Genomic DNA, 10414 nt, shown 5'->3' with positions numbered 1-10414 from the left:
CATGAACCCAGCCATGTGAGGAGAGAGGGTAACAAGAAGCCAAGAGGCCAGGAGAGTAGGAACCAACAGCTCGTGGCCAAGAGATAAAAAAGGACTGCATAACCGAAATGGTTGAGTTCTGTAGGGAGTAACAGCTGGGGAAAAAACAGTGAGCTGGAGAGGTTGAGGTGGGGGTGGGATGAGATGTTCTGAGGAGCCTGGACTGAGTCCCCTTTGATATGTTAAATAGACACGTTAGGTGGCCATTTGTCCTGGGGTTTGAGACCTAACACTTTCTCTTAGCAACTATATTAAGTGTAGCTAGGAAAATGTAAGGTTTACAAAGCTTATAAATCTCTTAAATTTGAGGCCAGCTTGAGTAATATGGGACTTTGTCTAAAAATAAAATGAGCTAGTAGTGGTGGCACAAACCTTTGATTCTAGCTCATGGGAGGCAGAGGCAGACAAACTTCTGTAAGTTCTAGGCCAAGGGCTCCACACCTCCCCCTCCCCCAATCTCAAAGAATATTAAAAATGCATTCAAGGAAGAAAGATAAATGTTTAAGTAATCAAGGTACACACAAAGAATACTTGGCCTGATTTGGTGGTGCACACCAGAAAGCAAGAATCAGGAGTATCAAAGTCAGACTTTTCTACTTACTGGCTAGAAGGCCTCCTTAGACACCTGATGCTGTCTCAAAACTAATACAAAGCAAGGCCCAGAGTGGAGGTGCTTGTCTTTAATTCCAGTACTGGGCAGGCAGAGGCAGGCAGATCTCTGAGTTCCTGTGCCATCCCATCAGGACCAAGAGAGCTCTTTAAACCTAAAGCCTAAACTAATAATTTGGATGCACGCCGGCTCAAACCTATAATCACAATCACTAGTGGAGAGTGGAGGAGGGAGCTACCATTTCAGGTCAGCCTGAGCGATTGAGCGATTGCGTGAGATCCTGACTCACAAACAGCACACTACCACCAAGACTCTATTAAGTTCATTTGTGAAGAAGTAGTTGTAACTCTAAGTTTATTTTTAAAAATGTTTATGGTTTATTTTTATGTGCATTGGTGTTTCGCCTAGATGCATGTCTGTGTAAGGTGTCTGATTCCCTGGAGGTGGAATTGTTACAGACAGATGTGAGCTGCTTTGTCGGTGCTCTGGAAGAACAGCCGCTCTTACCCCCTGAGCCCTGTCTTTCCAGCCACATAACTTCCTATCCATGTCCTTCCTGACCAGGATCTGCCATCGTAGAGTTCCAACACCCTACCTCTGGCTGGTGTGCAGATACAGTGCTGAAGCACTTTTGAATCATGGAGGTCAAGGTTTTTCTGCAAAGTGATACAATCCTCTTTTTCCCATTTTTTCTTTTATTTTTTAAGAGCAATCTTTTTTTTGAGTTCTTTTATTTATTTATTTATTTATTTATTTATTATGTTTATGATGTTCTGTCTGCATGTATGCCTGCAGGCCAGAAGAGGGCACCAGATCTCATTACAGATGGTTGTGAACCACCATGTGGTTGCAGGGAATTGAACTCAGGACCTCTGGAAGAACAATTAGTGTTCCTAACCTGTGAGCCATCTCTCCAGTCCCGCAATCATCATCATTATTATTATTATTTTTTTTTGTTTGTTTTTTCGAGACAGGGTTTGTCTGTGTTATTTTGGAGCCTGTCCTGGAACTAGCTCTTGTAGACCAGGCTGGCCTCGAACTCAGAAAGATCTGCCTGCCTCTGCCTCCTGAGTGCTTGAGTGCTGGGATTAAAGGTGTGCGCCACCACAGCCTGGTCGCAATCATTTTTTTAAAGATTTATTTATTAATTTATTTATTTATACAGTATCCTGCCTGTAGGCCAGAAGAGGGCACCAGATTTCATTATAGGTGGTTGTGAGGTACCATGTGGTTGCTGGGAATTGAACTCAGGACCTTTGGAAGAGCAGGCAATGCTCTTAACCGCTGAGCCATCTCTCCAGCCCACCCCACCGCCGCAATCGTTATTTTTACACGAGCACTCTTCTCACTGCTATTGTGAGAATTCATGGAATTCACAATTTCATTTTTCACTTTTTTTTTCCTCTGTGTAAAAAGCTCTGACTGTCCTGGAACTTGCTTTGTAGACCAGGAGTTTAGAAATTTTGTATTTAAAAAATTTGAGAGGCCCACATGGCAATACTTGCCTATAATTCCAGTGTATTGACACCTGAGCAGGTGAATATGCGTGTCAGGCTAGCCTGGAGAACTTCTCCAAGACAGCAGGAGAGGTGAAGGGATGAGGAAAGAAAAGGAAAAGAAAAAAAAAAAAGAAATTTTAGACACAAAATTTCCTAGGATAGAATTTTATTGCTGAGTGGTGGTGGTGCACATCTTTAATCCCAGCATTCGGGAGACAGAAGCAGGTGGATCTCGGTGAGTTAGAGGCCAGCCTGGTCTACCAAAAAAAAAAAAAAAAAAAAGATTTTAATTCATCAAAAAAAGTGTAATGCAATAGAAATATTCCTTACGGAACCACAGCTGGTATTTCCTGTACTGAGTGCAAATGTGCTTAGATCTAGCTATTCTTTCTGAGTCTCATTTTCTTCTCTTTTTGTAGAAATTTGACGTTTGTGATGGCAAAACATCAGCCTTTTTTCTTCAATTTATTTTATTTGCATAAGTGTTTTGCCTGCATGTGTGTCTGTGGGAGGGTGTCAGAAGCCCCAGAATTGCCATGTGGGTGCTGGGAATTGAACCTGGGTCCTCTGTCTGAGAAGTCAGTGGTCTTAACCACTGAGCCATCTCTCCAGCTCAACAAAACATCAATCTTAGGTGTAGTATATCCCAGAGTTTTCATCCAGAGGCCCTTCAGCTTTTCAGGATAATCTGTCCTTGTATAAAACGTGCACAATGCATCCAGTCAAGCCAATTTTTTTTTTTTTTTTTTTTTTTTAGTTAGGGTCTCACTATGCAACACTGGTTGTTCTTCCTCAGCCTCCAGAGTGCTGAATTTAAAGGTGTGCTCTAGCAGGTCAGGTTCAAACTGACTTTTGTTTGTTCGAGTTTGATTTTTTGGTGAAATGGAGCCTTGACTGTCCTGGACTTGATTTGTATAACAGGCTGGTTTTCAACGCACAGTGATCCAACTGTCTTTGCTTACCGAGTGCTGGGATTAAAGCCGTGCGCCATCACCGCTAGGCTCAAACTGACTTTTAATACCTTTCTACTCACAAAGATCCGTCTGCCTCTGCTTCCGGAGTGCTGGGATTAAAAACATGTGCCACCACCGCCTGGTTTTTAATACATTTCTTAAAAGGTCTTCAGAATCTGCATTTAAGTGAAGTAAACCATTCAGAAATGGAATCCCATTTCCAACCATTATTAACTCCATATATCACTTGCATCTACTTCAATGAACATTTAAATTTACTTGAAAAGACTGTGAAAGGGAGGAGTGCTGGCACAGACCTTTAATCCTCAGCACTTGGGCTCAGGCAGAGGCATTTCAGTTTTTTTGAGTTCCAGTCAGGGATACACAGGGAGACCCCATCTGAAAAATAAAAACTAAAAGCATGTAGAAATTTTAAAGTATTAAAATACAGATGTAAATTGTAAAAACAAAGATCCAGGAAAAACGTTCACGCCTGTAAATCCAGCAATAGGGAAGCTGGGGCTAAATCCTCCAATTTTGAGGCCAGCCTGGGCTACAGGGTGACTTCGCTTTGGCGCTCTGCACTAACTTTTCTACCCCTAAACTAACTTTTATGAATCTGGGGTTCCTCGCCTGTAAAAATCGCAGTGAAGACAGTGTTAAATTTCTTGTTGTGCCTGCCTCTGCTCCCTAGTGCTGGGATTAAAGGCGTGTGCCACCACTGCCCGCCCCAGTGGTTAACCCTGAGGACAGAGAAAATACAGACTGCCTGGCACTTAGTAACAAGCTTTGTTTAAACGTTCAGACTTCCGTTGTAAGAGCCCCAACGTTCACCTGTCCCTTGTTTGAAAAAGATTCTCAAAACGAAAGACTTCTTAGAAGTGTGCTAAAACGCGTCTCCACCCGAACCTGGCAGTAATTCCCCCACGAATTATCAGTTAGGTTTAAGTTTTAAAGGTGTGCGCCGCAACTTCCGCTTTCATAAAGCCTCTCTCAAAAGGGGAGTTGGAAACGTCTCGCGAGAGTCTAACGGGAAGCATAAGGGGCTTGGGCCCTGCTCTCGCGTTGTCTGGCGAAGTAAAGGGTCGCGGCGAAAAGGAAGCGCGAAGTATCGCGGGAGCCTAGGGGCCTCTCGCGAGACTTGGGTACTCGCCCCTCCCCCTCCGCCAAGTGCCGTTTCGGTTTAATCTAGTGTGTGACTGAGTCTGGGTGAGGGAGCGGGATGTGTATGTGAGCTGTCGGGGTGAGGCGGAGGCTAGAGAAGGGGGCTCCCTCGGGAACGAGGGACAAAGCGGGAGGTCAGGCCACCCAGGCCGCCGAGCCTGGGCGCCGAGCCGGGCTACTGGGTAGAGGAAGGGCCCGCGCAGTCCTCCCGGGGCCCCAGAGCCGGAGTCGGCCCCTCAGGCTCGGGCGCTCGGCTTCCTGCTTCCTTGCGGTCCCGGGCTCGCGGGCCTGAAGATCGGCTCGGCGCGGGTGGGCGGCGGCGGCGAGCAGACTCGAGTTGCTGCGGGTGTCTCGCTCCTTCCACCGCCGAGGAACTCTCATTTCTTCCCTTGCTCCTTCCCTCCCCCCCACCTCATGTAGGAGGGCGCTGAGGAGGCGAGAGGGAGGAGGAGCCTGGCCTGCGGTCCCTTCCCTCCCCACCCCCTCGTAGGGGTTCCTTGGTGGGCGTGGAGTCGGGGTCGGGGGGGGAGGGTGGGGCCTTTTGGAGTGCTGGGGAACTTTTTCCCCTTCTTCAGGCTCGGGAAAAGGGAATGCCCAATTCCGAGAGACATGGGGGTAAGAAGGACGGGAGCGGAGGAGCTTCTGGAACTTCGCAGCCGTCATCGGGAGGTGGCAGCTCCAACAGCAGGGAGCGTCACCGCTTGGTGTCGAAGCACAAGCGGCATAAGTCCAAGCACTCCAAAGATACGGGGTTGGTGACCCCCGAAGCAGCATCTTTGGGTACAGTAATCAAACCTTTGGTGGAGTATGATGACATCAGCTCGGATTCAGACACCTTCTCGGATGACATGTCCTTCAAATTAGACAGGAGGGAAAATGATGAGCGTCGTGGAACGGATCGGAGTGACCGCCTGCACAGACATCGTCACCACCAGCACCGGCGGTCTCGAGACTTGCTAAGAACTAAACAGACTGAGAAAGAAAAAAACCAGGAAGTCTCCAAATCTGGGTCCACGAAGGACCGGATATCAGGAAGTTCAAAGCGTTCAGCGGAGGGGAGTGATGACTATGGGAAGGCACAAGTATCCAAAAGCAGCAGCAAGGAATCCAGGTCATCCAAACTCCACAAGGAGAAGACCCGGAAAGAACGTGAGTTGAAGTCCGGGCACAAGGACCGGAGTAAAAGTCATCGGAAAAGGGAAACACCCAAAAGTTACAAAACGGTGGATAGCCCCAAACGGAGATCCAGGAGTCCGCATAGGAAATGGTCTGACAGTTCCAAGCAAGATGACAGCCCTTCAGGAGCGTCTTATGGCCAAGACTACGACCTTAGCCCCCCAAGGTCTCACACTTCTAGCAATTATGACTCTTACAAGAAGAGTCCTGGGAGTACCTCAAGAAGGCAGTCTGTCAGCCCACCTTACAAAGAGCCTTCTGCTTACCAGTCCAGCGCTCGCTCACCCAGCCCCTACAGTAGACGACAGAGGTCTGTGAGTCCCTATAGCCGGAGACGGTCATCCAGCTACGAAAGGAGCGGCTCTTACAGCGGGAGATCACCCAGTCCCTACGGTCGAAGGCGATCTAGCAGCCCTTTCCTGAGCAAGAGGTCTCTGAGTCGGAGTCCGATCCCCAGGTGAGCTGTTACCTGTCTTTCCTAAGGTCGGGTGGATTGGGAGCGGTTGGCAATTCGTCCTTATAACATTTTGTTAAAGCTTGCAGTGTTCGTCTTTGGCTAGGGTGGCTAGTCATTTAGGTAAGTCTGGCTTTTCCCTTAACCCAGAATTGAGAACTAAAGATTTCACATGCCTCCAGCTGCTCAAGCAAGGTAGGTAGGTACTTTGTTGTAATGGGAATCTTCAGTTGTAAGAAATCTTGCATTTGCCTAGGGAGTGCATGGTCTCCGAACTTAGAGCCACTTGTTGCTTTGTCTTAACTTTGTAAGTCATATTGATACCAGTGTTTAAACTCTATTGAAATTAAGAAGAAAAACAAGAAATTACAAAATTTTATTAAACAATTTATTTAATTTTATGTGCATTGGTGTGAGGGTGTCAGATTCCCTGGAACTTGAGTTACAGACAGTTGTGAGCTGCCATTGTAGGTGCTGGGAATTGAACCTAGGTCCTCTGGTAGAACAGCCTGTGCTCTTAACCTTAAGCTGAGCCCTCTCTCCAGCCCCATAAATTTACATTTCTACTATTTTGAGTTCGTTTGCCTATTATCCTACCAATTTTGTCTTCTGGGTTACCAAATCTAATTAGTTATATCTTACTGAATAGCCCTATGTTCTAACTGTTTAGTAAAAATTGAGCTAATGAGGGTGTTTTTTTTTTTTTAACATATAGCCTAGCAGAAAGTGGTTCCAAAGAGTTTGAATTTTTTTCTAGACTTATTTTAACACTAGTACTTTTTTCTTTTTAAGATTTTTGTCTTTTTTATATGTCTCATATATTACATATATGAGAGTTTTATTTCCATCCATGTATGTGTACATGCATTTATGATATCCTCAGAGGCCAGAAGGGGGTGTGGAGTCTCCTCTTTCTGGAGTTAACAGACAGTTGTGAGCTGCCATGTGGGTGCTGGGATTTGAACCCTGGTGCTCTGGAAGAGCAGTCAGTGCTCTTAACCATTGAGCCATCTCTCCAGCCCAACACTAGCACTTTTTAAAGTTTTCCTTGAAATATATGGTAATAATTGCCTTCAGCTTGATTTTTTTGTAAGAAAGATGTGTTAATTTGAAATTGCCTATGGAAAATTGTGTTCTTGTTTCATGTCTGAATCCATCTCTTTCCACAAAACAATAGGAGCTTTAGTGTTTTTGGTTTTTCAAGACAGGGTTTCTCTGTAACAGTCCTGGCTGTCCTGGAACTCACTCTGTAGACCAGGCTGGCCTGCTACAGAGTACAGAGATCCTTCCTGCCACTGCCTCCTGAGTGCTGGGATTAAAGGCGTGTGCCACCACTTTCCCCGCAGGAGCTTTAGTTTTATCTGAGTGGAATCTTACTATTTCTTTGTAATCTTTGGCAAATGATTAATTTGTCCATACCTGAGTTTCTTTATGTGAAAAATAGGAGTACCTGCTTCAAGGCTATTGTGAGATTAATAAATATGAAGCATGTTACTGTATCTTGTACCTAGAATGTACATTTTGTGAGTGAAAACCACAGGTAAAGATTAATTCATGCATATGCTTTATAAATCAGTATATTTCACTGTCTTAAAGGTAGTGTTTTATAAACATTACCATGCAAACCATTTCTTAGAGTTTATAATTTTTTGGAGAGGTATGATTTATATCTACTGGAATACGTAAGTGATAAATGTACCATTTGTAATGTTGCATAGTTATGAAAGGGAATCTAAGAAGTAGTCTCAGAATTTTGTGTTTTTTAGACAGGGTTTCATGCTGTACCTAGGATGGCCTGAAATTTGCTGTGTATCTTATACTGGTCTGAAACTGGCCTGAAATTTCCAGCAATCTTACCTTAACCTATTTATTGTTGGGATTACAGACATTAGCTATAAAATTAGGCAGAATATTTTTTTTCTTCAGAGTATTAACATTAAGGTTATTTAATTAAAAAACTTTTTACTCTTGAGTTTAGAAATTTAAAGGGTTAAAACAGAATTTTGGGTGAGAATTTTTGTTTTGAAATCATTCTTTTTAGATTCTTAGAAAACAGCAGATAACATGTTCTCTTAAGTGAACTGAGAAAGTTATGTTCCTTAATTGAAATGAATGTAGTGATGGCAGATATAAACCTAGTAGTGTGTGGAGAAAGTATGCTGGTGGGGTATGCAAGTATAAACATAAAATATTGGAAACATGCACTTTTTGTTGTGTTGTAGACAGCATTATTTATATTCATCCATTATATAATTTTGTTTATTGCAATTCCCAACAGTAAGTAACAAAAAAAATTATAGAGTGTGGAACCTGAGCCGCCTGGCACACATCCATAAGTTCAGTGTTTTGAGAAACTGTAGCAAGAGAATTTTGATTTCAAGGCCAGCCTGGACTGTTGTTTGAAACCTTATCTCAAAAAGACCAAACAATGGGCTGACAAGATGGCTCCCTATCTGATTTTGAAACTCAGAACCTCATGTAAGGTGAAAGGAGAGACTTCACAGAGTTATCCTCTAACATCCATAGATCATATACATGCACAATAATAATAAAAATCTATTTCTTTCTTTCCTTCCTCCCTCACTTCCTTTATTTCTTTTTCTTTTCGCAATAGAGTTACTCTGTGTAGCTCTGGCTGTCCTGGAACTCACTCTGTAGACCAGACTGGCCTTAAAATCAGACTCAGAGATCAATCTGAGACTGCTTCTCTAGTGCTGGGATTAAAGGTGTGCACCACCACTGCCCCACCAAATTTATTTATTTTTGAGATAGGTCTTATGTAGCTATGGCCAACCTACAATTTTTTATATAGACCAGACTGGCCTAGAACTCAGAGATCCACCTGCCTCTTGCCTCCATAGTGCTATTAAAAGCTTGTGCTATCATGCTGACATAAGAAGAATTGAAAAGGCTCCTTTCCCTCCAAAAAGAGGGCTGGTGATATAATTCAGTTTACATAGAATGCTTAAGGCCCTATATTTAATTTTTTATTTTTTCAAGAGAGGGTTTCTCTGTGTAGCTTTGGCTGTTCTGGCATTCTGATAGATTCTTCATTTGGGAAGAATAGACTGGGAAAAACACTATTTGGTTGTGGGTCAGTGCTTGGGAATGAACTCAGGCTGGTCTAGAACTCAGATTTCACCTGCCTGTGATTCTCTATAGATACTATAGTGTGTCACTAAAGGTGTTTGCCATAACATCCAGGCTTGGCACCTCTTATTTATTTATTTGGCACAGAGTCTCATTATGCAGTCCTGGTTGGCTGGAAATTCATGTAGACCAGGCTGTCTCAAATGCCTGCCTACCTCTTCTTGCCAAGTGCTGGGACTAAAGGCTTCATGCTTCGCTTTAGTCAATTTTAGTAGTTTGGATTGGTTTTCTTCACACTGAATCTTGAGCAGGACAACGTAAAAATGTAATTAATGACACTTTAAAATAATCTGTTCTGTAGATTTCCAGATTTTATTTCACAGTCATTCTTCATAATTTTTTTTTGTTGGACTGGAAAAATGGCTTAGCAGTTAAGAATATTGACTGTAAGTGGGCAGAGTTTGAAGCCAGCCTGGTCTACATATCAAATTTCAGGCCAGCCAGGGCTACATAAAATGATCCCATTTCAAAAACAAAACAAACAAGTAAGTTTATTTGTACATTGTAAATTATTTGTAGTAATTTCTTGTTTTATGTGTCCTAAAAAGTTGATTGGAAATCATTTTTGTATTAAAGGAACTAAGACCTTTAATATCAGCTCTCAGGAGATGAGGACACAACTTTGTAATAAGCTGAGGCTGTAAGTAGTACCCTAGTTAAAGGGTTAGAAGTTGGGCTGAAGTGGTGGATCAGTGGTTAGGAGCACGGGTTGTTTTTCAAGAAGAAGATTCCCAGCACCCATACAGTGACTCACAAACATCTCTAAATCCAGTCCCAGAGATTCTGATGCTCTTTGAACTCTGTGGACAGTGGACACAGACATGGTGCTCTTACATAAATAAAGGCAAAGATTTATAAAAAAAAATTTCTTAAAGTAAGCTTCGTGACTATAACTACACAGTGGGCAATTTTGATGCTTTTGTTTTTTAAATTTATTTATTTATTTATTTTTCCTATTTTCAAGACAGGGTTTCTTTGTTAGCCTTGTGTGTCCTAGAATTAGCTCTTGTAGACTAGGTTTGCTTTGAACTTAGATCCTCTTTCTTCTGCCTCCCAAGATGAGATTACAAATAGGAGTCAAGTCCTAGCCAAATGAATTTTTAGTTTTACTTAATTCAAATGTATATTCATGCATGATTTAGAATCTTTAAATTTCCTTTTTTGTTTTTAGATAGTAGTCTCACGTAACCCAGGCTGGTTTTGAGTTTGCTGTAGAACAGAGTATGACTTTGATTTTTTTCTTTTTAAAATTTTACGTGTGTTTGCATGCATGTATGTATGTGTACCATGTGCATGCCTGGTGGTCAAGGAAATAAGAAGTGACTGTTGGATGATTTGAGCTACCAAGTAGATGTTGGGAAATGCGTTT

The 10414-nt window shown here is 42.8% G+C and overlaps 1 protein-coding gene across 14 annotated transcripts in view; it reads left to right on the top strand.

Moving 5' to 3' along the window:
* The first annotated feature begins 4288 nt into the window (after positions 1-4288).
* Positions 4289-10414, top strand: part of Cdk12 (cyclin dependent kinase 12) — a 76701-nt gene continuing 70575 nt past the window's right edge. For all 14 annotated transcript variants that reach the window (XR_006020817.1, XR_006020815.1, XR_006020812.1 and 11 more), the window contains exon 1: positions 4289-5898. Coding sequence is in view for 3 of the 14 variants with exons in the window: in XM_038328775.1 (XP_038184703.1) it covers positions 4856-5898 (1043 nt within the window). In the remaining 11 variants the exon portion in view is untranslated. The remainder of the gene's footprint in view (positions 5899-10414) is intronic.

Source organism: Arvicola amphibius, chromosome 4 (assembly GCF_903992535.2).
Source record: "Arvicola amphibius chromosome 4, mArvAmp1.2, whole genome shotgun sequence".
Lineage (NCBI taxonomy): Eukaryota > Metazoa > Chordata > Mammalia > Rodentia > Cricetidae > Arvicola > Arvicola amphibius.
The sequence above is the reverse complement of the archived record's forward strand: the minus strand, read 5'-3'. Positions and strand labels throughout refer to the sequence as shown.